Source organism: Pongo pygmaeus, chromosome 20 (genome assembly GCF_028885625.2).
Source record: "Pongo pygmaeus isolate AG05252 chromosome 20, NHGRI_mPonPyg2-v2.0_pri, whole genome shotgun sequence".
NCBI lineage: Eukaryota > Metazoa > Chordata > Mammalia > Primates > Hominidae > Pongo > Pongo pygmaeus.
The window spans coordinates 19,272,407-19,298,676 of NC_072393.2; the positions used below are offsets into that span (position 1 = coordinate 19,272,407).

General features: G+C 54.6%; 1 protein-coding gene across 2 annotated transcripts in view; it reads left to right on the forward strand.

The window, feature by feature from the left end:
* The first annotated feature begins 475 nt into the window (after positions 1-475).
* UPF1 (UPF1 RNA helicase and ATPase) overlaps positions 476-26,270 on the forward strand; it is a 36,480-nt gene continuing 10,685 nt past the window's right edge. Inside the window, exons 1-15 of one of the 2 annotated variants that reach the window (XM_054465003.2) lie at positions 476-991; positions 14,740-14,879; positions 16,506-16,595; positions 18,839-19,006; positions 19,456-19,636; positions 20,885-21,046; positions 21,712-21,829; positions 21,978-22,076; positions 23,279-23,387; positions 23,555-23,714; positions 23,800-23,918; positions 24,605-24,769; positions 24,866-24,980; positions 25,557-25,700; positions 26,000-26,213. In XM_054465003.2, coding sequence (XP_054320978.1) covers positions 761-991; positions 14,740-14,879; positions 16,506-16,595; positions 18,839-19,006; positions 19,456-19,636; positions 20,885-21,046; positions 21,712-21,829; positions 21,978-22,076; positions 23,279-23,387; positions 23,555-23,714; positions 23,800-23,918; positions 24,605-24,769; positions 24,866-24,980; positions 25,557-25,700; positions 26,000-26,213 — 2,215 coding nt within the window. In that variant the 5' untranslated portion in view covers positions 476-760. The remainder of the gene's footprint in view (positions 992-14,739; positions 14,880-16,505; positions 16,596-18,838; positions 19,007-19,455; positions 19,637-20,884; positions 21,047-21,711; positions 21,830-21,977; positions 22,077-23,278; positions 23,388-23,554; positions 23,715-23,799; positions 23,919-24,604; positions 24,770-24,865; positions 24,981-25,556; positions 25,701-25,999; positions 26,214-26,270) is intronic. The other variant, XM_054465004.2, reaches the window with a different exon arrangement.

Here is a 26,270-nt window from a genome sequence, read left to right on the forward strand (position 1 = left end):
TCAAGCAGTTCTCCCGCTTCAGCCTCCGAGTGTTGGGATTACAGGTGTGACCACCGCGCCGAGCCCCACTCCCTTATTAAACCAATGCACAAGGAGCATCTACTATGTGCGAGGCACCCTCCATTTTACAGATAGGGAAACTGAGTTCCAAGCAGCTTTTGTCAGGAGTGGGAGCGAACCGTCCCCGCCCAGCCTCTCCAGTTGGGCGTTCCGAGACCACCTATGTAGGGTATTCGGCTAGCGCTCAATTAAACCGAAACACTGTCGCAGCGACCACAGGTGCAGACCACCAAGTCCACACCGCCCGCCGCCCGGGAGTCCCCGATTAGCAGTTGGGGCGGGACCAAGTCCTCGAGCTCCCGCCGCCACAGCGGTTGAAAGCCCCACCCCCTGCGCGTGCGCGGTGCGCGTCCCGTCCTCCTGCTGGGCACCCGGCGTCCGCGAAGAGCGCGCGCGCTTCCGCCGGCGTCGGGCTCGCGCACGCGCACGGCGACGGCGGCGGTGGCGGCAGTTCCTGCTCTAGGCTGCGAGCGGCGGGCGGCTTCGAGGGGAGCTGAGGCGCGGAGGGGCTCGGCGGCAGCGGCGGCGGCTCGGCAGTGTTACCTCTCGGTCCGGCTGGCGCCGGAGCGGGCGGTTCGGTCCTTTCCGGGCGCGCGGGGGCGACAGCGGCAGCGACCCGAGGCCTGCGGCCTAGGCCTCAGCGCGGCGGCGGGCTCTAGTGCAGCGCGGAACCGGCCCGAGGGCCCTACCCGGCGGCACCATGAGCGTGGAGGCGTACGGGCCCAGCTCGCAGACTCTCACTTTCCTGGACACGGAGGAGGCCGAGCTGCTTGGCGCCGACACACAGGGCTCCGAGTTCGAGTTCACCGACTTTACTCTTCCTAGCCAGACGCAGACGCCCCCCGGCGGCCCCGGCGGCCCGGGCGGTGGCGGCGCGGGAGGCCCGGGCGGCGCGGGCGCGGGCGCTGCGGCGGGACAGCTCGACGCGCAGGTGAGCGGCACATGGCGGCGCCGGAAGCCCGGGCCCGGCCTCGGCGCCTGAGACCTTTCCCGAACCCGCCTCGGGCCCGGCCTGGGTTTGCTCGGAGTCCCCCATCGCGGCCGGGCTTGGGGCGACCTGTCCCGGGTCCCCTACTCTGGCTGGGCCTGAACTTACCTGCCCCAAGTCCTGCAATCTGCCCGGGCCTGGCCTGATCTGCCCCGGATCCCCCGCTCCGGCCGCGACCTGGCTGAGTTCCTTCGGCCCTCAACTCCTGGGCCGGGCAGACTTGCCTCGAGTCCTCCACTTCGTTCGGGTCCGAGCTAACCTGACCCTTTTCCTTTACCCCGGCTGGGTTTGCTCCCCGCCTGGGCCTGGGCTGACCTGCCTTGTGTCCCACAACCAGTCTGGCCTGGAGTAACCTGCTGCCTGACTTATCTGAGTTCTTCCATTCCATCCGGGCTAGGGTGACCTGCCCTGGTCCCTCTTTCGCAGGTCTCGGTATTCTGCCTCGAGTTCCCCTAAGACCTGGGCCGGGTCTTGCTCAGGCCGGATCTTGAGTGACTTCCCTCAGTCCCCTTCCGGGAGTATCCAGGGTGACCTGCCCTAATCCTGTCTCTGGCCTGGTCCGGGGGTCCCGCCCGGTCTCCCCACTGGTGGGTCCGGCCGCCTGTCCCACCTCCCCCATCTGTGGTCGCAGCCATCTGGGCACCCCCCCTTTCCCAGTCACGGAGCGTAGGTTCGACTTTCCCCATGCATAGGGGCGCTGGCCAGCGGAAGGTTGAGGTAGAGAAGAATTTTTGCCTCCCATGGAGGAGCACATATTGGCTGGCTATTAAGATCATTCAGGAAGCAGGTTGTATTTTGTTTTTTCTTGCATCGCCTGTTGCTGAAACCGACCTGTTACATAACTCCACAACTCTTGCCTTGGAAAAGTTGGGTTTGAGTTTTGTTCCTCCAATAAGACAGCAATAATGGGTTTACATAAATGAGTCTGCCACGTTGGAAACTTTTATTTTTAATGATGTGGATGTTTAGAGAAGGTGACTTAGGTATTTTAAATGGGGGCTTGGGTTGGGAGAAGTATCGGGCATGCATTTCCTGGTCCTGGGTGCTGCTTGCCTGGGGTGGGAGAGGGGCTGGGGGTGCGCGTGTTGCACCGGGGTCTTGGGGAATGTCCTCATCACTCTCTGGATTTCAGGTTGCTTTCACCTTAGGCTTGCTTTGTGCCTGACCTCTCGCTCAGGTTTATTTTCTGAATGCTCCGACAGGGAGAAGCTCCGAGGCTCACCTTGGCACAGGTGTCCCTTGGCGTATGCTGGTGTTTCAGAGCTGAGGGAACCACTCCTTGCTCATCCAGAGTGAGCTCAGACCCTGTCCTTGCATGGGGGCTTACGTGGTAGTCGATTGAGTCACTCCCGTGGGTAGACCACCCACTTGGGCTTTCTTTTAGCCCCTAATGGAAGCAAAAAACATTTGACTCATTCTAACCCCATATTCCTTAAAATAGAAAGTGGGGTATGAGGAGAACAGGTGTGCACGTATGGGTGTTTTTTTCAGTTTTGTTTACATTTTGTGAAGGGAGGGAGGGAGAGAGGAGAGTTCTCCTGAAGAAAGGAGCCTGAGCTGCGGAGGCCCCACCTCCTTGTAGTTTTCATGCCCTGTAGACCTTTCTGCTTCCGCAGCTGTGAAATGGGGGTGGCAGTTAGATTTTTATTCCTTTTAAACATAAAGGAAACCTAGATCCATGTGTGAGTCGACTGTAAAGGCTGTCTGTAATCTGACGTCCAGCCTGTCGGGGAGACTCGGTAAAGATCTCTGTGGAGCAGTGAGCCATGAGCGTGACAGCGCGGATGGGGGGGTTGGCTGGGTGTGAAAGGTAATCTTTTTCTTGTGAATCCTTTTAACTGTAGCCAGCATAAAACAGCAAACCTGGGGCAGCCTTTAGTTCTGCTTTTGTTTCTGGCATTCCGTTTGGGATTAATTGTGGGGCATGTCCTTCTCTTTCAGTTGAAGGAATTGATTTTTTTTCCTGCACCTGAACACACTGGGCTGTACAAAAGGAGAGCATTAAAACGCTCCCCTGGAGGTAAACATTGCAGTTGAGCTCACTAGAGTTCTGACGACATCAGAGGGTTTGTCCTGTGCTACTTTTAATTGACCCAGATGCCCCACCCACCTGTTACCTGTAATTTGGATTTGTTTGTGGGGAATGGGAGTGGCACCCCTTTGCATCACAAGGGGAAGACCGGAATTTGGGGGCAAGGAAGTCTATGAATACCATTCAAGGGAAAGCGGAAGAAAGTTATCTCTTGTGTGGATTGATGGCAGTGTCTGCTAAGACATTTGGGAAGACTTTCTCTGTTTGTCCTCAGGAGTTGGCCGTGTAACCAGCTGTTAAGTTGGGGGCTCTTGGAAGGACCCAGAAAGCCTCTCATTCTGCTTTTTTAATTTTTATTTTACTGGGCAAGTGGCTATCGGCTGTCAAGTGCCCTGCAGTCACTTTTGCTTAACGGCTTTATTGAAATAGAATTCACTTGTCACAACATACAGTTTACCCATTTAAAGTGTACAGTTCGGCGGCTTTTATTTAGTATATTCAGAGTTGTGCAGCCATTACCACAGTAAACTTTAGAACATTTTTGTCACCCCAGAAATAAACCCTGCACCCCTTAGCCCATCCGTCTTACCTCCACAGCCCCAGGCAACCACTCACCTGCTTTCTGTCTCAAGATGTGCCTGTTCTGGGCATTTCAAATGAACGGAATCATATCATATATGGTGTTTTGTGTCTGGCTCCTTTCACTCTACCTGATGTGTGAGAGGTAGCTACAAGGTGAGCTTCGTAGCTGTTCCCTGGCCGAGCATTCAGGAAAATGAACCTGATCGAGGTTCATCCACGCTGTGGTATGTGTCATCATTTCATTACTTTTTTTTTTTTTTTTTGAGACAGAGTCTTGCTCTGTTGCCTAGGCTGGAGTGCAGTGGCGCGATCTCGGCTCACTGCAACCTACGCCTCCCAGGTTCAAGCGATTCTCCTGCCTCAGCCTCCCCAGTAGCTGGGATTACGGGTGCGAACCACCACACCCGGCTGATTTTTGTATTTTTGGTAGAGACGGGGTTTCACCATGTTGGCCAGATGGTCTCGATCTCCTGACCTTGTGGTCCGCCCGCCTCGGCCTCCCAAAGTGCTGGGATTACAAGCGTGAGCCACCGCGCCTGGCCAGCATTTCATTCCTTTTTAAGGCTGAGTAATATTCCATCGGTGGAATGGTCCAGATGGATGGACCATGTTCTGTTTATCTCGTCATCTGTTGATGGACATTTGGGTTGTTTCCACCTCTTGGCTTTTGTGAATAGCGCTGCTGTGGCCATGCGTGTACGGGTTTCTGCATGGATGTGTTTATAGACGTACTGGGCCGCGTAGTAACTCTGGGTTTAATGGTTTCAGCAACTGCGAGACTATTTTCCAGTGTGTAGCCACTTTCCATACCAACCCTACCTTAACTGGTTTTGCACAGTTGGTTTTCCCTTAATGTGTGTTGAAAGAGAGTGTGTCCCCACCGGGATGGGAAAGTGGCAGCAGGGGTGACTCCCTGCACTCAGGGCTGGTTCAGATAACACTCCTTTTCTTGTTTATGAAATGAAACTGATATTTATCAAAGCCCTTGAGATCCTGAGATGAAAAGCACTGACACAGTATTGCCAAGTGTCCTTAAGATAAAGGGACAGTTTTCGAGCATCTGTCCCTTTCCTGGGCCCTTCTCTGCCGCCACTTCTGCTCCCAGGACAGTGAAGGTAATTTCAGAAGTCCTTTGCATAATAGCTGGTGTTACAAGCCTTTTGGTCTGCCTGGTTGGAATATTGCCTCTTGACTGTAGCTTCTGCCCTGCATCCTTCAAACGGGAATTAGAGTGAAACTCTTTAAGAGTTGGAAATACTGCTCAGTATTAAGAAGGAACAAACTGTTGATACCTGCAACAACATGGATGTGTCTCATAATAATTACTTTTTTGAATATGTCATTCATCATATGATTTAATTCATAAAAAAATTCTAGAAAGTGCCAGCTAGCCTACAGCAATAGAAAGCAGACCAGTGGTGGCTGGACAGAAGGGTGGGAAAGGGGAGGCAGGTGACAAAGGGCACAGGAAACTTGGGGGTGATGGATGTTTTTATTATCGTGATTGTAGTGATAGTTTTATGGGTGTTTAAGTACATTGACGTATGTCAGTTTCTAAAATGGCACACTAAACATTTGCAGCTTATGGTATGTCAGTTATGCCTCAATGAAACTGGAAAGAAAAGTCAGGGAGATACCACTATCCACCCATGTTTTTTTTTTTTTTTTTTTTTGAGATGGAGTCTCGCTCTGTTGCCTAGGCTGGAGTGCGGTGGCACAATCTTGGCTCACTGCAACCTCCACCTCCTGGGTTCAAGCAATTCTCCTGCCTTAGCCTCTCGAGTAGCTGGGACTACAGGTGTGTGCTACCATGCCTGGCTAATTTTTTGTATTTTTATAGAGGCAGGGTTTCACCATGTTAGTCAGGATGGTCTTGATCTCCTGACTTTGTGTTCCGCCCTCCCCTACCTCCTAAAGTGCTGGGATTACAGGCGTGAGCCACTGCGCCCGGCCTGGCACACTTTTTTTAAAAGGCTGAAAGTGCTACTTGGGTTTTTTGTTTTTGTTTTAAGGCAAAGTCTCATTCTGTCACCCAGGCTGTAGTGCAGTGGCGTGATCATGGGTCACTGCAGCCTCGACCTCCTGGGCTCAAGCGATCCTCCCACCTCAGCCTCCCAAGTAGCTGAGACTACAGGTGTGTGCCACCACGTCTGGCTGATTTTTCTTTCTTTGTAGAGATGGGGTTTTGCCATGTTACCCAGGCTGGTCTTGAACTCCTGGGCCTAAGAGATCCTCTCACCTCAGGCCTCCCAAGTGATGGGATTACAGAGTGAGCCATTGAGCCTGGCGAAAGTGCTGCCTGGAACTCTCATGCCATACACCTACCTGTGACCTTAGCAGAGATGAAGGTGTGCGTACATAGGGCTGTGCCAAATGCTGACAGCATCTCTATTCATGAGAACCCCAAACCGGAAGCAGCCCCAGTGGCCATCAGCAGATGAATGGGTAAACAAAGCATTGTGTACATTCAGTGGGAAAAATGTGTGCCTATTGGTTTGACTTGCTTTTCTTAGCTCACCTGAAAGTATGAGGTCTGTGGGTAGGTACAGACCTTTTAGGCAGCAACACGCATGTTTTTGTGCAGGTGCTCTGGGTGACCTTGTAGATAGATGCTGCTTGGTACTGGTCCCACTTTGTTCCTTCATCCTCAGGTCAGGTCTGCACTGCCTGTTCCCTCTCCACTCCTGGTAGCCTGTGGGAGTCACAGCTGAATAGTCATCTCGTACTGGGATTTTACTCTGAGTGCATGAGTTGTTTCCCCAGGAAAAACATGCTGTCTTTCTGGATTGTAAGGGACAACTAGCTAAAGCTCCTAGCCGACCTATTGTCCAGCCCTCACTCTCCTCCTGCCAGACTTCTCTGTATTGCCTCCACTTCTCTTGAGTGTATAAACCTGGGCTCATTTTTCCTTTTGAAGTGGTAAAATACTCAGGATAGAAAGTTGCTACTTTGTCTTCAAAGCCATTGTCCTGACCCATCCTTGACTGTCCAGGTGAACACACCATCTTCTGCTGAGCCCTGAGATTATGACCAAGGCGGGGTGAGTTCCATGCAGTCTTGGGTTCCTAAAAGTGGTGAGTTTAAAATTTGCACATGTGGCTGGGCACAATGGCCTATGCCTGTAATCCCAGTACTTTGGGAGGCTGAGGCAGGCAGATCATTTGAGCTCAGGAGTTAGAGACCAGCCTGGGCAAAATGGTGAAACCCTATCTGTACAAAAAAAAAAAAAAAAAAAAGAAAAATTAGCTGGGCCTGGTGGCGCCCGCGCCTGTGGCCTCAGCTACTCAGGAGGCTGAGGTGGGAGGATCTCTTGAGCCTGGGAGGCAGAGGTTGCAGTGATCCATGATCGCACCACTGCACTCCAGCCTGGGCGACAGAGTGAGACCTTGTCTTAATAAAAAGAAGAAAATCCAGGCCAGGCTTCGTGGCTCACGCCTGTAATCTCAACACTTTGAGAGGCCGAGGCCGGCGAATCACCGGAGGTCAGGAGTTCAAGACCAGCTTGACCAACATGGAGAAATCCCGTCTCTACTAAAAATACAAAATTAGCTGGGTGTGGTGGCACATGCCTGTAATCCCAGTTACTTGGGAGGCTGAGGCAGGAGAATCGCTTGAACCCGGGAGGTGGAGGTTGCGGTGAGCTGAGATCGTGCCATTGCACTCCAGCCTGGGCAGCAAGAGCAAAACTCCATCTAAAAAAAAAATGCTCATGACTTCATTTTGGCTTTTTGAATCCTCGGGTAGCCCGGGTGTGGTTTTAGGGTGCCAGAACATTGGAGATAAGATGCCATTTACCTGGAGGAGTGTTGGCAAGTGTTTGGTTAGCACTTACCCCTTAGTAGACTTATTAGTGTGTTTTCAAATTGTTAGGAGTCTCCCAGTGATTATGTGAAAGTGACCTGAGCTGACACTTAATAGTTAGTGGTGAATACACGAAACAATTTCTATTTTTATCACAATTAATTACCCGGATTCAGGATGACGGGTTGGGGGGTTATGACTAATACTATACCAGGACTAACTAAAAAAAGAGTTCCCTCTCAGCCTAGCTACCACCACCACAAAAGCTTACCACCATCAGCTACCACCACATTTCTCTCATTGCTTGATTGAAGTCTGATGACCTACCAGGGAACCCCCTTCTTTTCTTTTTAGACGGAGTCTCGCACGGTCGCCCAGGCTGGAGTGCAGTGGCGCGATCTTGGCTCACTACAACCTCTGCCTCCCGGGTTTAAGTGATTTTCCTGCCTCAGCCTCCCGAGTAGCTGGGATTGCAGGTGCGCACCACCATGCCCAACTAATTTTTTTGTATTTTTAGTAGAGACGGGGTTTCACCATGTTGGCCAGGCTGGTCTGGAGCTCCTGACCTCAGGTGATCTGCCCACCTTGGCCTTCCAAGGTGCTGAGATTACAGGCATGAGCCACCACACCTGGCCCCTTTAAGTGTACAACTTAGTGCTGTTTCGTAAATTTATGGAATTGGGCAGCCACCACAGCAGTGCCTTGCTGTCTCTGATTTCTCTGGTTTCTCTTTTGCTCCTTTCCGCTTCCTCCCCACCACCCCTTGTCAGACCCTGTGCTCATGCCCAAAGTCACCACCCGTTAGGGAGGTATGTCCACTGCCTCAGATTGAGCCCTGCCCTGGGGAGGTCAGAAACATGGCCAAGCCCTGGCCCCATGCTCCCGCCTTTGAGCCCCGTGTCTGTTAACTTTTGCACCTTCTGTGAGCTGCCGGGCAACCTCTTCAGCCTGGCCCTGGACTCCAGGCATCCCCTGCTGTTTTCTTACTTCCTGGCCTTGCTGTGCTTGTGGGACTGAGGGCAGTGAGGCCAGCAGAGGGAGAGTGAAGCCTTTGACCCCCGCGGTTGCACTGTTAGAAGACAGCACATGCCGCCTGGCCAGGGTGCTGTGAGGGCCCCAGGAGTAGGAGTGGGCTCCCCTGTTAAGGGAAAGCCTGTGGGAATGGCGCCTCTGGAGTTGTTCAGAAGCTGCACCTGCCAGGCAGAGGGGTGGGCACAGCACTTTGCCTAGAAGGAGGGAGGGTGGATGTGGGGCCAGTGGGGCCAGTGGGGCCAGGGCAGGGGCCGGGCTGTGTCCTGGAGCCTTTAGGAGCTGCTGGGGTGCCTTGACCAAGGCTGGGAGGAGGGCTCTGAGATGGCAGTGGCGGGGGTTAGGGGAGGGGCTGTGGTATTGGAGGTTGGGCAGTGTGGCCCAGGTTGGACCCCGAACGGATGGAGGGGCCACGGGGCAGTGGAGACGGAGGACACCGGGATCAGGGCTGTGTGTGTACATGTGTGTATGCATGAGTAAGTGTGTAAGTGTGTGTGCCTGTAGGAACCGCCAGGGTACCGGGTGCCCCCTCCCAGTCCTCACAAGGAGCCACAGACTTAAAAAGCAGCTCCAGCTCCTGCCTGTGGTCTCATCAGGGTCCATAATTCCCCAGGCTGAGCCGGGGCTCTCTCCACTGGGGAGTCACCGTCCTGAGGGCCTTGTGAGAGGGAGAGGCCTCCCCAGAGCGGCTGCAAGGAAGCTAAAGGGCACATGCTAGGCAGCAGCTCACAACTGAGGGGCAGTTTGTGCTTGTCATGGTGGTGAGAGTGCTTTCATGGTGGTGGGGATAGTCTAGCTTGGCAGAGAAGGGCCGTGACACCCAGCTATGCTCTGTGGCATTCAGAGCCGAGGGGCCTGGCTGGAGGGGCTGGTGGGAAAGGTGGGTCCGGGCCCTGGCACCAGTGCTGTTCAGGGCTCCGCTGTCACGGAGGGTTCATGGCCTTGAACTGTCCTTGCTGGAGCACGTACCTATGAGAGCAAAGTTCTGCTTTCTCTGATACGTGGAGGGCTGCTGGGTCCTGGAGTCCGGTGGCTGGCAGCAGGTCCTCGTACCTTTTTCTGTGTTGGTCAAATAGCAGCTTAAGAGCCAGGTAACTCAGCCGGGCTTCTCAGGTCCTGTGGGCCTTTGCCAGGATGGTGTCTAGATGTGTAAGGGTGGCTCATTGGGCTCTGGAGAGCCCTTGAGACAGTGAGCATGGCATCTTCCTGAAACATCAGCTCCTTGCAGAGCGAGTGCAGGCTCCTGGCGGCCCCGGGAGAGGGGGCTGCAGATCCCAGGCAGAGGTGTTTGGTCAGAGCTGCGCTGCCTGCACCGTCCTCACCTCTTTTTCAGTATGGGGATCCATGGCGCATAGCTTGCAGCCCCGCTGCATCCTCGGTGTAGAAATGTCTACGATGAATTCTTTAACATACAAGAGCTGGTGAGCCCTGTGCCTCCGTCTCCCTGATGTGACAGTTGTGAAGGTTTTCTTCTCCCTGTTTTCTTTTTTTTTCTTCACTGGTGTGTGTTTTTAAAGCAAGTCTTTTGTGTCCTTTCACCTTTGCGTCTGAGGTGGAGCCCTGTGAATTGGCGATACTCAGCCATTTTGACCTGCAATATGTAGTATGCATTTCTAGAAGCAAAAAAGGGCGCCTATCCTGAATAGCTGCAGCGCCGTTATCAGACAAGCAGCGTCAACAATGGCTTTTCACGATTGTCCGATATGTAGGGACAGTTGGCCTCTCTCCATAGTCAGATTCTTTCCTGGGATCCTGGAGGTCCGCTGTTGAGATGACGGCTGTCTCTGGGCCCTGCTTTCTGAGCGGCCTCTCCCGCTGCTTTTCATCCCGCAAAGCTGCAGTCTGGTCTGGGTTGTTGTCCTGTGAGGTGTGCAGCTTCTGGACTGAACCCCTCATTGTCACACTTCAGCTTCTTGCTGCAGGTGTGGAGTGGATTTCATCTCAGGCTGTGGGCTCCTGGGAGAGTGGCTGATCCCTGGGCTGGGAAGGCAGGGGCGGCCTGAGGTGAGCTGGGGATGCCTTGCACACTCGGCCCGTTGACATGAACCTCACGCGGACTCTAGCACACCTGGCTGGAACAAGGGTCTGCCGGTCCACACAGGTGCCATTGGTGAGAGGGGAGGCAAGAGGCACTTCCTCTTTGGGAAGAATAAACGTGAGCCTAGGCAACATATTGAAAAATTAAAAAACTTTCCAGGCGTCATGCACACCTGTAGTCGCAGCTACTTGGGACGCTGGGGCAAGAGGATCTCTTAAGTTCAGGAGTTTGAGGATGCGGTGAGCTATGATTCTACCACCACACTCGAGCCTGGGTGGCAGAGCAAGACCCTGTCTCAAAAAAATAAAGGAATGGAGAGCCTGGGGACCGCTCTGTTGGGTGGTGGGACTATGTGAAAGATGGTCAACTCCTAGCAGTTTCACGTGGTTCAAACTAATAGATTAAAGGAGGCTAAAGAGACATCACAAATCACGTGCAGTCATTAACTGGGACTTGGATTTTTAAAAACCTGTAAAAGACATTATGAAGACATTGGGGTGATGGGTGAATGTGTATTAGCCAACAGTGTGGCAGGCTGGGTGCGCTCATGAGCCAGCTGTTTTGTGGGGATGCGGAGAAAGCCCTCCCCCTGGGGCCCGCCACTGTGAAGTGGGTCAGGAAAAGATAAGTGTGTGAGAGCAAGAGGGGGAGTCGGAGTGCAGGGGGATGTGATGGAGAGTGTCCAGCTGGAGGGGTGTGGGGGTCCGATTTCTGTAGCTTTGGAATTTTTCAAAATAAGAGGAAATATCAGGGCAGAATCCTTCCAGTTTGGGGGCCAGACCTCCTGGCAACCCTCTGCCTTGAGAGGGCTCAGAGACCCTGCAGCTTCTTGGCAGTCATCACTCTGAGGGTGTGGTGAACTTCCTATTCCCTCCCCTTTTTTTCTTTTACAATTTTTTTAATTAAAAAAAATTTTGGGGGGGTGCTGGGTGCGGTGGCTCACACCTATAATCCCAGCATTTTGGGAGGCTGAGGCGGGTGGATCACCTGAGGTTGGGAGTTCGAGACCAGCCAGACCAACATGGAGAAACCCTGTCTCTACTAAAAATAGGCGTGGTGGCGCATGCCTGTAATCCCAGCTACTTGGGAGGCTGAGGCAGGAGAATCGCTTGAACCTGGGAGGCAGAGGTTGCGGTGAGCCGAGATTGCGCCATTGCACTCCAGCGTAGGCAACGAGAGTGAAACTCCGTCTCAAAAAAAAAAAAAAAAAAAAATTTAAATAGAGATGGGGCCTCACTATGTTGCCCAGGCTATTCTCGAACCCTGGGCTCAAGATCCTCCTGTCTTGGCCTCCCAGAGTGCTGGGATTACAGGTATGAGCCACCACGCCTGGCCTCCTGCCCTCTCTTTTATTTAAGCCTTGGACTTAGAGAATCACAACGAGCTGCTTTGCCTTTTGAGCTTGGCCTTTAGCCAACAATGTTGAGGGCCTCCTGGGGTGCAGGCTCCATCTAGGTGCTGGGCTCATGGCAGGGAGTAGGACAGACAATGCCCCACGGGGGCCCTGAGGTGGGGTCAGAGGATGCCTGCCTGAGAGGCACCCTGTGGACCTCACCCTGAGGCTGAGGGAACAGCAGGTGCAAGGCCTGCACGCTGGCAAATGCAGACAGTGGTGCAAAGGTTGGAGTAGATGTCTGTGGCCTGGGAGTTTATGATGGCACATTTGGGGGGATTTTTGAGTTTCTGAATTTGAATTTCTGTGGTTTTCGTCTGTAGGAATGAAGTGACTTTCTTTTTTTTTTTTTTTTTTTTTTTTTGAGACAGAGTCTTGCTCTGTCACTGAGGCTGGAGTGCAGTGGTGTGATCTCGGCTCACTGCAGCCTCCGCCTCCTGGGTTCAAGCGATTCTCCTGCACGGGGATTACAGGTGCGCATCACCATGCCCAGCTAATATTTTCTATTTTTAGTAGAGACGGGGTTTTGCCATGTTGGCCAGGCTGTGTGTGTGTGTGTGTGTGTGTGTGTGTGTGTGTGTGTTGTTAAGAGAGACAGGGTCTTGGTCTGTTGCTCAGGCTAAAGTTCAGTGGTACCATCATAGCTCACAGCAGCCTTGACCTGCTGGGGTCAAGCAATCCTCCAGCCTCAACCTCCTGATTAGCTGGGACTACAAGTGCGCGCCACCACACCTGGCTCATTTGTGTATTTTTTTGTGGAGACAGGATCTTGGCTGTGTTGCCCAGGCTGGTTTCAAGAACTCCTGGGCTCAAGCGATCCTCCCAAAGTGTTGGGATGACAGGTGTGAGCCACCATTCCTAGCCTTGAAGTGACCTACTGTTGTGCTGCCCTGATGCATGGTCTGAGTTCTGGAGCGTGTCTATGGGCAGAAAGCCCCTGTATAGCTCTTAGATGGACTTCCAGAATGTGGTTTTAGTCGTAGCTAGGTTCACATCCAGAACTAAAGGAGTTAGAGACCCCAGTTCTGGGGCCTCGTGTATGACTAGGAAGTGGGAATTCTAGGATATGTCTTTAAATACTGTGTCCAGAGCAGAGGTGATGGGAGAAGCTGCTGTTTTTGTTTTTGTTTTTTTTTTTTTTTGAGATGGAGTTTCGCTCTTGTTGCCCAAGGTGGAGTGTGCAGTGGCACGGTCTCAGCTCACTGCAACCTCCGCCTCCTGGGTTCAAGCGATTCTCCTGTCTCAGCCTCCCGAGTAGCTGAGATTACAGGCATGTGGCACCACGTCCGGCTAATTTTTTTTTTTTTTTTTTTTTTTTTTTTTGTATTTTTAGTAAAAACGGGGTTTCACCATGTTGGCCAGGTTGGTCTCGAACTCCTGACCTCAGGTGATCTGCCCTGCCGAGGAGCTGCTTCTTGGGCTTCCCAGCCCAGTGGTGAATGCCTGGGATGGGTACAGGGAGGCCTTGCCCCTCCAGAGCCTCCCTGGTGAGGGGATAAGTTGACAGCCTCAAAGGACTTTATTGGAGTGGCAGCTCTGTGCCAGCTGAAGATGATGACCCTCTTGTCCTTCACCCATCATGTCCCCTGGTGTGGGCTGTGGAACTTCTCTGTGCCAGGCACTGTCCCCTACTGCTGTTTTAGCTCATTTCATGATAGTTCCTAGGGTCAAATGTATTTTTGAAATTAATGTTTTATCTTGAAACTTTTCAGAGAGTGAAGGGAGAAGTTAACCCAGAAGTCAGCTTGTGTTGTGACCAGATCACTGCAGGGCAGCAGTGGGCCCAGTGTGCATCTGCGCGTGCAGGTAGCACGTGCCCACGCACCCCAGCCAGGCGGGCTGGAGGGGCCTCTGTGGGGTGCTGCTCCCCATGAGCACCTGTCCCTAGGCTCGCACAGGTGCTGCATCACACAGCAAGGGCATTAGGCCGAGGGGCTGCCTGGGGTGCCGGGACTGGCAGTGGGGAGATTTGGTGCCGTCCCTAGGGGAGCTCCCATCACTCCTCCCTGGCCCTTAATTTTGTGCCACCTTGTGTTCCGCCATGACACAGTGCTCCCGCTGCCTGACCCCGTGCTGGGGTTAGGTGGCCTATGGGGGCCATGCCAGGGACTGTTGGCCATGTCATTTGAGGTGCTGGTACTTGGGAGCGGCATGAGGAGCCCCAGTGGCTGTGTGGTCTCCTTGCAGGTGTCCTGTGCAGTTGTGGCCTGATGACTTAGAGCCATGCGCTGTCTGCCTTTGCTGAACATGGAAGAGGCGCCTTCAGTGAGGGTGTGGCCTGGGTTGCCAAGGGTATTTCAGTGTTCAGTTTCTACTTCATCCTCAGGAAAGGGCTGCCTTGAAGAGATGGGGAGGGTGAGGTGGCAGTGGATGTGGCCAGTAACATTTCCACATCCGCATGGGTGGCAGCCTCGTAGTGTTTGATGAGCCTTACACCGTGGTGGGTCTGGCATCATGAAGCTGTCCTCAGGGCACACTGCTGTCAGTCTGTAAAAGTCACCCTGCTCGTTGTGGTCCTCAGTCATGGGAAAGAAGCGTCTTCCTAGGCATCCTGGTTGTGGGCATGGACGTGGCTCTGTGGCTAGGCGGGAGTTAGACCAGCTGTGTGGGGGACCAGGGGGTGCAGGAGGCCACCAGTGGCCCTTTTTTGGCCAGGTAGATTTGCTAGAGAAGAGTGAAATCCAGTCAGAACAAGGGAAACTGTCACAAAGCAGAGATGAGGCCAGGGTGTCACACCAGACTCATCGAGGCTGGTTCTTCTGCACTGAGTTCTGGAAGCTGCAGCCTCACTCAGGTGACACTGCGTTCTGCTGCAGGTTGGGCCCGAAGGCATCCTGCAGAACGGGGCTGTGGACGACAGTGTAGCCAAGACCAGCCAGTTGTTGGCTGAGTTGAACTTCGAGGAAGATGAAGAAGACACCTATTACACGAAGGACCTCCCCATACACGCCTGCAGGTGAGCTGGGCTCAGCTGGGCCTGGGCATGTGCTGGACAGGTGGGTGCCTCTGGCACGAGCCTGGGACACTCACCTCCCAGGTACAGGGTGGCGCCCTTGTGCTGTGACTCTGGGTGGCGGTGTCCTCAGGAGTAAGGAAATTGCTCAGGCCATGTGCACAGCCAGGGCCTGTTACCGGTCGGAAGGTGGGCTCAGCAACCTCCGACACCCTGAATTCACCAGCTGGTGGGAAGTTTTCCTTCCTTTGGCCTCCTCAGACCCTGGGGGCATTGCCTGGTACCTGCGCACTCACTCATAGAAAGAATTTGTCATGGCATTGGGTGAGCATCTGGGGTGGGAGAGTGAGTGGAGCAGCTGAGATACCCTCACAAAGCGGTTGCTGCAGGGTTCTGGGGCATCCCTGCCTCCCGCTGCCTTGGCCGTGCCTGGAGAATTGGACGTGAAGACAGTAGTTAGTGGATAGACCTGCATGTTGACAAATTTAGAATTCTCATCTTGAGTGGGATCGTCCCTTGTTGAGGCTTATTTCTGTATTTTTGTGACACACAAGTGAGGAAATGTAGATTAGAAGAGGGGAGAAGGTTTTGGCCAGGCACGGTGGCTCACTCCTGTAATCCCAGCACTTTGGGAGGCCGAGGCGGGCAGATCACGAGGTCAGGAGATCGAGACCATCCTGGCTAACACGGTGAAACCCCGTCTCCACTAAAAATACAAAAAATTAGCCAGGCATGGTGGCGGGCACCTGTAGTCCCAGCTAGCTACTTGGGAGGCTGAGGCAGGAGAAGAATGACATGAACCCAGGAGGCGGAGGTTGCAGTGAGCTGAGATCACACCACTTCACTCCAGCCTGAGCGACAGGGCAGGTTTGGGCCTGAGCCCTGCCTCTGTCTGTGGCCACCCACCTGGGCCCCTCCCTGCAGCTCCTCGCCCGCGTGCTGCCCAGTGCTCCGGGAATGAGGCTGCTCTTCGCTAGGCTTGGTGGGCAGGCGCTCTTTCCTGCATCTCAGCTCTTCACTCATTCTCATTTACAGATGTTTTCATGTATGTAATTGTGTTCTCTTAACACACAGAGATGGCTATAAGTCCTGGTGCAGCTCTGGGGAGCTAGCATTTTGGGGTTTGGTATGTGGATTTTCAGAAAACCACAGCCAGTGGTGGGGTGAGGCTCTCCTGAGGCTCCTCGCTTGGGCTTCAGGGCCTGAGCTTGAGGGCGCTGCCGACCCAGGGTCTGTGCCCAGCTCCCTGGGAGCACAGTGCCCTCTGCTGGAGCCCAGAGCTCACCATGACCACTGGGTCTGAGGCTGGGTTCCTGAATTTCAGGCCAAAGAACGGGGACTAGAATGGCCCTGGAGGAGTGAGGCCTTCCTCCAGCAGGACTCTCCTTGGAGGTGGCTTTGCTCCTCATCCCCTCGGAGTTTCTGCCACATACCCAACCCCTTCCCTGCATTCTTGGATTTGGGAAGCCCTGGTTAACTGGTTTGATTTGGTTACTGGGATTGTTGGGGTTGAGTATGTGTTTAATGAAGAACTTAAAAATGTTGTCAGAGGAAAGAATTTTACATCTTGCCAAATGAAAACCAGAGAGCAAGCTTCCAGCTGTGACTGTCGCTGTTTTGATTTTTTAGTTACTGTGGAATACACGATCCTGCCTGTGTGGTTTACTGTAATACCAGCAAGAAGTGGTTCTGCAACGGACGTGGAAATACTTCTGGCAGGTAGATAATCAGACCATGCATGTGTCTTTAATCAGTGCTGTGCTCAGATTTGTGTGTAAATTATGGAAATGTTGAAGCAAAGCGCAATATAAAATCACGCTAACAAACCTGGTTTTTTTCCTCCTCTGTGACTGGTTTAACTTGAAACAGATGGTGGTGTGTGAATGCCTTAATGTATTTACCCTTGATTTATTCTCTGTGGCTCTTTTTATTATGCAAGTAGGGTTGGCTTAATTCTCCTTCCCAGTTTTTATTTCGATTTTTCTGCAAGATGAGCTCTTGGCACACCCGCTGATCTTCATTAATGGGAGGATGTTCCCAAGGCAGTAACGGGCATCCAGGGGCGCTGGTTCCTGAGCAGGCTCGCTCTGGCCTGAGCTCATCGGAGCTGTCCGGAGGCTAATTCAGGCCAGATCCTGAATCATCGGCTTCAATTAAGTTCACTTGACCGTCGGCGCTGGGCTTGCCTTCCTGATGTTGATCAGCTGCAGCTGGACTGGGTCGCTTGTTCTGTGTTTGGGACAGGACAGTGTTCTCCTGGTGCGCAAATTCCAGGGGGGGGAGTTCGATGGTCTTGCCCGAGTGGTGGGACTCTCGTCCTGGTGGGTCCCGTGCCAGCGGCTCCCCTTCCCCTCCAGGTTGCTGTGTACAGGTCACTCCACTGCTGGAGAGGATGGAGCAGAGCCTGGGAGGCAGAGCTCCGAGGTCCTAGCAAGGAAGTGTGGGGTCTTTTTCTGAGCTTCACGTTCTGGAGAAAGAAAATGACCAAAGCCCAGAGGCAGGCTTACTTGCGCTGACACAAGCCCCTCGTGTGCCTTTGACAGCTGTGGGTCTCGGAGGGTTACAGATGGAGCAGTCAGATCTCATGGCATCTCTGAGTTAGTAACTTGAAATATGGTGTTATGAGCAAGGCGAGAAAGGGGCTGCTGTTTTTGAAAAGATTTTAAAGAGGAGTATCTTCTGGATAACCAAAAGACGTTCTTGTCCCATTTTCAGAATCTTCTGGGTAATTTAAGTGTTGCTATGTTTGCATTTAGTTCCTCTTGTGCAGGAAAAGCAACTAAATAAAACTTCTCTTAGCTGGCAACCCCAGCTTCCGGTCAGCATAGCCAAGAACAGGGAAGTGAGCAAAAGGGCCTCTGAGAAACAACAGGCTCGAGCCAAGCACCACTGAGCATTCTGTGCGAGGCCCAGGGGAAGGTGAGGAAGCAGCCGCTGGCCCTCAGGGAGCTTGGCTGTGACAGGGTGAGGATGCATGGGAAGACACGGAGACAGCTGATTTTACCCACGTGGCCGGCAGGGCTCCAGAGTGGAGTCGGGCTTTGGAGATGCCCAGAGCGACCATGGCTGGTTAGAGAATCCTGGGCCTCGTGGCAGGGAGAAGGGTTAGAAGATTAGCTGAGCTGAAGCTTTTGGCAGGAATGGTTTTCCAGAGGGGAAGAGAGAGGGCGCAGTGAGGAAGGCTGGGAGGCCCTGCAGGCGTGTTCAGAGCTGCTGGAGACACCGAAAGAGCCCAAAGGCAGAGTAGCTGGGCATCCTTGTTGGATACGGCAGATAGGTGCTGGAGGGTGGCTGGCTTGGGCCAGGGCAGGGTTCAGCCCAGACTGCGGTTTAGGTGAGCAGTGTCCTGGCCACGTCGCAGCAAGGAAGGAGCCGAGCCAGCCAGGGCTTCACACACAGCCCTGGGCTTCCGCAGAACAGCCCCTGCCTCTGCTCAGCCCTTTTATGCTTTTTATGGGGGTTTCCAGTCGCCTGCTTATCAGATTTCCTGGCCTGCAGCAAAGCAGGAGGGACTGTTGCTCCTGCAAGTAGGCACAGGGCCTCTGAGGAGTGATTTCAGAAGAAGCCACAGAAGATGGCGGCGGGGGGTGACCTTGGAAAGAAGGGGCCGGGGCCTTGTGGGAAATGTCTCCGACCCCACGGCAGCCCTGGGCCAACAATGGGTTAAATTAGGCCTGGTAAGTTGGATTTAAGAAAGCAGGATTTTTTAAAAAGGCAGGAACTATGTGAACCGTGTTAAGGAAGTTTTCCTTAAAAGTGGTTCAAGTTGGGATTGATTTTTGTGCTCAGTGGGGAGCTAGTTTGGGGGAGGGCTGGTCCCCAGAGATGCCAGATGGATGAGGTGTGACTGCCTCTGCTAATGGACCGTGAACGGTACCGGAACTTTTAACAGGGGCCCGAAAATTGGAAGTGGTGAAAAGCCAAACTTTGGGTGTTAACCGTTTATCATTTCCTGGTTTCAGCCACATTGTAAATCACCTTGTGAGGGCAAAATGCAAAGAGGTGACCCTGCACAAGGACGGGCCCCTGGGGGAGACAGTCCTGGAGTGCTACAACTGCGGCTGTCGCAACGTCTTCCTCCTCGGCTTCATCCCGGCCAAAGCTGACTCAGTGGTGGTGCTGCTGTGCAGGTGAGTGGTCCCCAGATGTCTCCTGGGGGTGACCTTTAAGCTCCAGCCGTCTCCTCACAAGCCTTGGCCCAGCCCAGCCCAGCCCAGCCGTGGCTCTAACTCCAGGGAGTTGTCCTCCAAAGATGGTTTTTGCTGAAGGGTGAGGCATGAGAGCGTTTAGGGCTGAGGCTTGTTAAGGAGTTGGCAGTGCCGTGTAACTCTTTTGGGGCATTCTGGCTAAGTCATAAAAACAATTCTGTAAAAACAAAGTCTGTTCTGAGTTTTAAGAGTTCAGAGCTCAAGTGCACGGGGAGATGCGATTTATTACTAACAGTTTGAAGGTAATGTGATCACATAATAAAACGCAGGGCACGCCCCTTTGGGTGAAAGGTCAGCATGGGAGGGGGCCCTCCCTGCTCTGGGGCTTCAGGGAGGGGAGCTGGTCCTCACGGCCCCCTCCCGCTCTGCAGGCAGCCCTGTGCCAGCCAGAGCAGCCTCAAGGACATCAACTGGGACAGCTCGCAGTGGCAGCCGCTGATCCAGGACCGCTGCTTCCTGTCCTGGCTGGTCAAGATCCCCTCCGAGCAGGAGCAGCTGCGGGCACGCCAGATCACGGCACAGCAGATCAACAAGCTGGAGGAGCTGTGGAAGGTGGGGCTGCCCAGCGGGCCGACCCGTGCCTTCGTGTGGTTTCTAGTTGCGGGGAGGGGAGTGTCTTCAGAGACGGCTTGACCCAGTGAGACCGCTGGAGATTCTCTGAAAGGAACTCAGGCAGACCTCTGCCACCTCTACGTGGAATGACCTCAGGGCACCTTGGTCACCTTCCATCCAGGCAGCCTTACCTGACCGAGAAGATCCTGGCCTTGGGGAAAGGAAAGCTCTGGCTGCTGGAATTTTTGTCTTGCCGGGGTGAGGATGGGTGGTGGGAGGGAAGAATGGGGCTGGCTGTGGGCAGAGCCTGGACCTGCACAGACAGGTGGGCTGCGAGAGTGTCCTGGGGAAATAGGTTGGTGTCGAGATCGGCACAGTCAGCTGAGACAGAGGGGAGAGGAGAGGGTGCCGGGTCAAGTAGTGGGTGCCTGGCCCTCCTTCAACAGACAGCCCTCACTTTTCCCCCACGGAAGCCTTTCTGTGATTCCAGCTGTTTAGGATTTTGTGATAAAGTAGTTCTAATAACTAGGCTAGAAGTTTTCATTTGCCTCCCATTCAGTCAGAAATCTCACATAGGAACCGAAGTGCAAGTTAAAATATTTTTTTAAGCATTGTTCAGCCGGGTACCTTTCCACTTGGATTTTCGGGTTGCCAGATGATTTCATCATTCCCATTTATATCTGAACAGACCAGAAAATGTCCTATCCCCACCAGCTTGGCACTCACTGAGGGAGCTGGCCCCCAGGGGAAGAGCTGCGGGCCCATGTTGGTCTGGCTCAGGATTAGCAGACGTGGGAGACAGGCCTCCCAGGCTGTGGACACAGCGAGAGAAACCGGTGGTCTTTGTGGCAGCCTGCGAGGAGGGTTAGCTGCTCTCGTTCACAAGCTGGGCATGCTTGGAGGAGGCAGCTGGCTCTGAAGGTGCCTTCTGCTGTGGACAGTGTCAGGCTGGCGCCTGGGGCTTTGTAGGCAGGTTCACCCAAGTACCGGAACCCCGCTGGGGTGAGGAGCAGCAGCTGAGGCCCAGGCATGGGCCAGGCCGGTGTGCAGCTCCCTGTGTGGCATGGAGTTCCCGTTCCCAGGGTTCTCCTTGCAGGTGGGGCTGCGCCAGAACCCCTCCATGCCACCCACCATGGCCCATTCTGAGAAGTGGCATGTGTGCTCCATCCCTCTGGTGCCTCTGCGCCCTCGTTCATTTGCATGTAGGGAAAAACAGGATGAGTGTGGCGCGGTGTTGTTGTCTTCTAGGAAAACCCTTCTGCCACGCTGGAGGACCTGGAGAAGCCGGGGGTGGACGAGGAGCCGCAGCATGTCCTCCTGCGGTACGAGGACGCCTACCAGTACCAGAACATATTCGGGCCCCTGGTCAAGCTGGAGGCCGACTACGACAAGAAACTGAAGGAGTCCCAGGTGATGTGTGCAAGAGGGCTTGGCCTGGGCTGGGCTCTGGCTCTCACAGCTCTCTCCTCAGGCTTCCAGAGGGAGGTTTTCTCTCCAGGCTGTGGGAGCTGATGTGGGCTGCAGCCGCGACGCCTGAGAGTTGGAGCTTGCGGATCCGGGCCTGGCAGCCCGGTGGTCTGGACCCCCACCCTCAGATCTGACATCAGCCTCAGTGTTTTCTGTTTAAATCCAACACATCTTTCCCGGTGGGGTCCACAGCTTTGCCCACAGTTGCAAGAGTTAGACTTGGGCGTGATCCCTGTGAAGACCACATTTAGGCAGCGGGAGCCCTGGAGCGCTGACCTCCCCTCCCTCCCTCCCCTCCTCTTTCTGTCCCTCCCTCCCCTTCTCTGTCTCTTCCTCCCTCCCACAGCAGCTGCTCCCTGGCCACGGATGCCTCTGGTGTGCGGTGAAGCCTTCAGACGGGATCGGCCCGTGTGTGTTCCGGGGACTCCTAATGGCTTCTCTTTCAGATGTGCCCTTGGTGGCATTTGGGGCTGTCAGGTGCCACTCACGGCGCCTGCTCATGGCAGAGGCTTGCTGTAGGGCCCGCTTCATGGGGCCTCGGGCATCTGGAGGCCAGGCCCGGGCCTGTGCTGGAGGCTAACCGGGGCTCTTGTTTTTCATGTGCTCAGACTCAAGATAACATCACGGTCAGGTGGGACCTGGGCCTTAACAAGAAGAGAATCGCCTACTTCACTTTGCCCAAGACTGACTCTGGTAATGAGGATTTAGTCATAATTTGGTTAAGAGGTGATTTTAAGTTTTAAAATATTTGTGACCATAAGTAGCATAAAATTCCTAGTTCCACCCTTGTAAAGTGCCCCTTAATTTGAACTCTCCCTGGTGGAAGCGACGGCATGGGTTAAAATGGCCACCTCTCTCACTTTTTTACCGCAAGACATGCGGCTCATGCAGGGGGATGAGATATGCCTGCGGTACAAAGGGGACCTTGCGCCCCTGTGGAAAGGGATCGGCCACGTCATCAAGGTCCCTGATAGTATCCTTCATGTGAAGAGGGTGGGACCGGCTGGTGGGAGAGGAAAGTGGGGGCATCACGTGGAGGCCACCGTGGATTTGATGCTCACTGCTGGGCCAGCATCTCATGCTCTGTGGTGGGTGCTGGTTGGCATCGCCCTCCACTGCTCTTAGGAGAATCGCAGGGCCTTCACCTTCAGGGGACAGCTGGTTATATGGTTGTTTCCCCTCTGCCCGAATGGTGATGTTGGTGATGCCACTTGTGTGGTGCGTCCCTGGACTGACTCGAGATTAATGTGGCTGCAGGAGCGCCTTACCTGGACGCTGACCCTGCACACGGAGGTTCCAGAAGCCAGTGGTCACATGCAGACCCTCTGAGCACACACTTGCTCCCAGGCCACGTTTGGGAATGTGCAGTGACCTCATGGTGACGCAGGCTGCCGGCCAGAGTGGTGCAACTATAAGGCACAGGTGCAGTTAGAGGCCTGGGGCGGGGATGGGTCCTAGGAGAAGACACCGCGGGTCGGACTGAGGCTGCCTCTTGGTGACTGGCCAGTGCTGCTGGGGCCTGACCATTCAGCGGTGGGCTCCACAGGGGTAGGGAGAGTTGTCTCCCACACCCACCCTGGGCCTGACAAGCTCATCCTGAACACGTGAGACCAGTTTTGGGGCTCGGGGTCGAGGGAAGGGTGTTGCCTACCCGCCACAGCCTCCTGGAGGGCAGGTTGCTTGTGTATGTGGAGCCCTGTGCTTGGCCGTACTGGGAGAGGCGTTGTTTCCGTGGAACTGTGAGAAGAGCTGCTCTGGCCAAAGCTGGGTTCCCCGAGCTCTGCCTGCCCCTGCTGGCCACATGTGCAGGAGCTCCTGGCGAGGTCCTGGGGCCCTGGATGTTGCTGCTCCCTGCTGGTGAGCGCTGCTGGCTTCACTGCCGCCCTCTGCATCTCTGAAAGGGGCCTAGATGGGTGGCTGGGAGTGGCAAGGAGGAACTCCAGGCTGGCTGGGGGTGGGACACCGGCTCATGGTGAGGTAGAGTCTTTCCTCAAGGATGCTGTCCTTCTGGTCTCTGGTCTGGTGTTGGCTGCACGTTTTTAGCGTTTGGTGCAGAGCCAGCGGTGTCTTAAGTAACTAAATTTTAAAAACGCTGTTTAAAGAGCGTGTACCAAGGGCGGCCCAGAAAGGTCAGCCCGGCTTTTGACAAGGATGCAAACTTAACTCAGCACACAGATTATGGCGATGAGATCGCCATTGAGCTGCGGAGCAGCGTGGGTGCACCTGTGGAGGTGACTCACAACTTCCAGGTGGATTTTGTGTGGAAGTCGACCTCCTTTGACAGGTAAGTCTTCTCATCGCTGCCGCCTGTTCCCTGGTTGCCACCCGTGGCATCTTTATGAGCCCTCCCCATCACTGTGGAGTGGGGTTCCCCACCCAGCTCTGCAAACTCAGGATGCCGGTGAGGCGGCCACGGCTGTGCATGTCGCCAACCCCAAACCCTCCTCACAGGATGCAGAGCGCATTGAAAACGTTTGCCGTGGACGAGACTTCGGTGTCTGGCTACATCTACCACAAGCTGCTGGGCCACGAGGTGGAGGACGTAATCATCAAGTGCCAGCTGCCCAAGCGCTTCACGGCGCAGGGCCTCCCTGACCTCAACCACTCCCAGGTGCGCGCCGTCCTCAGCGCGCGGGGCCTCGCCCACGGGCCGGGACACAAGCGGAGGCTGCCCCTAACGGCCGCTTGTATTGAAGGTTTATGCCGTGAAGACTGTGCTGCAAAGACCGCTGAGCCTGATCCAGGGTCCGCCAGGCACGGGGAAGACGGTGACGTCGGCCACCATCGTCTACCACCTGGCCCGGCAAGGCAACGGGTAGGGCTGACACAGCCCCTGCGGGCAAGACCTGGGAGGGCTTTAGGGTAGCCAGATAGAAGGCCTGCTGCTGGGAGCCTCGGGCTCTGTCACACCGAAGAGAGCACGTGGCGGGTAGTGTCGCTATGGTGCCTACCGCTCTCTATGTGACATTATTCGTGTCAGCTCCAGCCTTGGGATTGCATTTTAGTAACCAGATCTGCTACTGGTTTAGAAAACTGGGGGCAGGGGGGGCATGGCTGCAGCAGCATGAGTTCCATGTGTGGCACTTTATAGCATGGCGGGAGGGTGCAAGTTCCAGCCTTGGCATTGCTTGCAGTGGGTAGAGCTGTGAAGGCTGGGCTGTTTGGATCTGAGCTCCTTCAGTATCGTGTCATTACTGCCTGTTAAAAATGACAGGAGTTTAAGGCCAGCCTGAACAGGGTGAGACGTCTCTACAAAAAAAAAATTCAGAAATTAGCTGGGGGTAGTGGCGTGCACCTGTGGTCCCAGCTACTCAGGAGGCTGGGGTGGGAGGATCGCTTGAGCCCAGGATGTTGAGGCTGCAATTAGCTGAAATCACACCACTGCACTCCAGCCTGGGCAACAGAGCAAGAAAGACCCTGTCTCAAAAAACAGAGTCTTGGCTTATTACGTTCACCGAGCTTCCTCTGGGTAAGCACTGAGCCGCCCCAATGGTGTTGCAGGCCGGTGCTGGTGTGTGCTCCGAGCAACATCGCCGTGGACCAGCTAACGGAGAAGATCCACCAGACGGGGCTAAAGGTCGTGCGCCTCTGCGCCAAGAGCCGTGAGGCCATCGACTCCCCGGTGTCTTTTCTGGCCCTGCACAACCAGATCAGGAACATGGACAGGTGTGTGTCGAGGCCATCCCTCCCAGTTGGTCCCTGAGCTTCTGCGGGTGACGTGTACAGAGCTCAGGCACCCTGCTGACCCGCATGTGCTTCCAGCATGCCTGAGCTGCAGAAGCTGCAGCAGCTGAAAGACGAGACTGGGGAGCTGTCGTCTGCCGACGAGAAGCGGTACCGGGCCTTGAAGCGCACCGCAGAGAGAGAGCTGCTGATGGTGAGTGCCCCTCCCGCCTGCAAAAGGGCCTGTGGGCTGGCAGCCTGATGGTTTTTGTTTGGGCCAAAGCACCTATTTGAATTGTTGCTTTGCTTCTGGAAAGAGAACTTAGATGCTCTCTACTTGGCCTCTCTGTGCTCAGTTGTACAGTAAATTAGGGACATCTTGCTGCCTGGAACACGGTCTTCTAGGGAGTCTCCACTCCCTGCTAGCCTCCACTGGGATCCGGCAGTGGATCTAGAACACTCCTGCTCTTTCATAACCAACCAGCCTGAACTGGAATCAGCCTGAGTGCAGGTTCCAGCAGCTCAGCACTGCCCCTTGGAGGTTGTCGTGAGGCACAGAGCTCTTGGTGTGGAGGGGTTGCCTTCTGTGAAACATGACCGTTTAAGGACCTTAAAAGTTTGTAATCACCACAGCCTGGACCACGTATCTTGTCCGGGAGGGACAGCTTGTTTTTTATAGTGTCAGGGAGGGTGAGAGACAGGAGAGCTTCTGTGTCCTGTCCCACCTGCCCTCCGGGGTCTGGTGGCGTTTACAGTGCAGGTGCCCTGATGCCTCTGCACCCTTCCCCAGAACGCAGATGTCATCTGCTGCACGTGTGTGGGCGCCGGTGACCCGAGGCTGGCCAAGATGCAGTTCCGCTCCATTTTAATCGACGAAAGCACCCAGGCCACCGAGCCGGAGTGCATGGTTCCCGTGGTCCTCGGGGCCAAGCAGGTGGGCTGCCTCCCCTGCCCTCTCCTGTGTGAAAACTCGTGTGTGTGATTCTTGGTGTTTGTCTTTTAAAACACCTTGTATTGACGCAGGATGCCCAGCAGAGTGTGCACACATGGGGCTCCCTGAGGGGTTTATAGAGGGTGGGCTCTGCCAGCTGCACGTCCAGTGTGTGTGGTGAGCAATGCCCCTGTGGCCAGGTGGTGTCCTGTGCACCCTGGGGCCCCTACTTCCTTGCTAGTGTGTGTTAAGGCCGATTCACACCTGAGCTTCTTGACTTGTGGGGGCCCCTGTTCCTACAGCTGATCCTTGTAGGTGACCACTGCCAGCTGGGCCCAGTGGTGATGTGCAAGAAGGCGGCCAAGGCCGGGCTGTCACAGTCGCTCTTCGAGCGCCTGGTGGTGCTGGGCATCCGGCCCATCCGCCTGCAGGTCCAGTACCGGATGCACCCTGCACTCAGCGCCTTCCCATCCAACATCTTCTACGAGGGCTCCCTCCAGAATGGTGTCACTGCAGGTAACAGGGCTCTGCCCAGGGCAGGGGCTTTTACAGAGAAGTGGCATCAAGGGAATG